The sequence below is a fragment of the Octopus bimaculoides genome, unplaced genomic scaffold (genome assembly GCF_001194135.2).
Source record: "Octopus bimaculoides isolate UCB-OBI-ISO-001 unplaced genomic scaffold, ASM119413v2 Scaffold_175499, whole genome shotgun sequence".
Lineage (NCBI taxonomy): Eukaryota > Metazoa > Mollusca > Cephalopoda > Octopoda > Octopodidae > Octopus > Octopus bimaculoides.
This window is the reverse complement of record NW_026357037.1, coordinates 12,507-13,235: the sequence shown is the minus strand read 5'-3', so window position 1 is coordinate 13,235 and position 729 is coordinate 12,507. Positions and strand designations below refer to the sequence as shown.

The 729-nt window shown below is 29.6% G+C and overlaps 1 protein-coding gene across 1 annotated transcript in view; it reads left to right on the top strand.

Annotated features, from left to right (window-relative positions):
- Window positions 1–729, top strand: part of LOC106881862 (trithorax group protein osa) — a 6,271-nt gene that overhangs the window by 1,782 nt on the left and 3,760 nt on the right. Inside the window, exon 3 of the mRNA XM_052978277.1 lies at window positions 140–175. Within this exon, the coding sequence (XP_052834237.1) occupies window positions 140–175 (36 nt within the window). The remainder of the gene's footprint in view (window positions 1–139; window positions 176–729) is intronic.

Below are 729 nucleotides of genomic sequence, written 5' to 3'. Positions count from 1 at the left end.
CACACACACACATATATACACATGTATATAAAAGTATATATACATAAATATACATATACAAATATACACACGTATATGTATACATGTATAACTATTATTTATATATATCTATATAAATACTATTATTTTGTTCTTTCAGCTGAGCCAGGAAGTAGCAAAGCAGAACCTTACCTTGGTAAGTTACCATTTATTTCACCTGCATTCTAATGTTTGTCTCTATCTGTGACTCTCTTTCTCTCTCTTATATACATATATATTAGTTTATGTATATATTAATATTATCTCATTTTAAAAATCCTTGACAATGTAAATATGTTAATAGTTACCATGGGTAGCAAAAATCACACAAAAAAAACCCAGGATATCACACACGTGTTATAGGTAGAGATATCAAGTTAAAGTGATGCATTTTGAGTAGATATGAATAATAACAATAAATGGAGCAAAACGCATATAAATAAAAGTTCCTTTAATTCCTACACATGTTTCAAAATATATGTGTACTCTACTCCAAAGAAATAAGAGCTGCTGGAATTGCACACATATTCATCGTCAGGGAACCAACATATAGAAGCAAGACAAATGCGAAATGATGAGGTAGCTTACGAGTTATAATATTATAATATTACATGGCCAAGTAAGTGACCGTTAGAAATAAGAACGCTGGTTTACATAGAGTTATAATGGGAGGTGGGGACTGTAAATGCTATACTAAAGGTTTAAATTAAA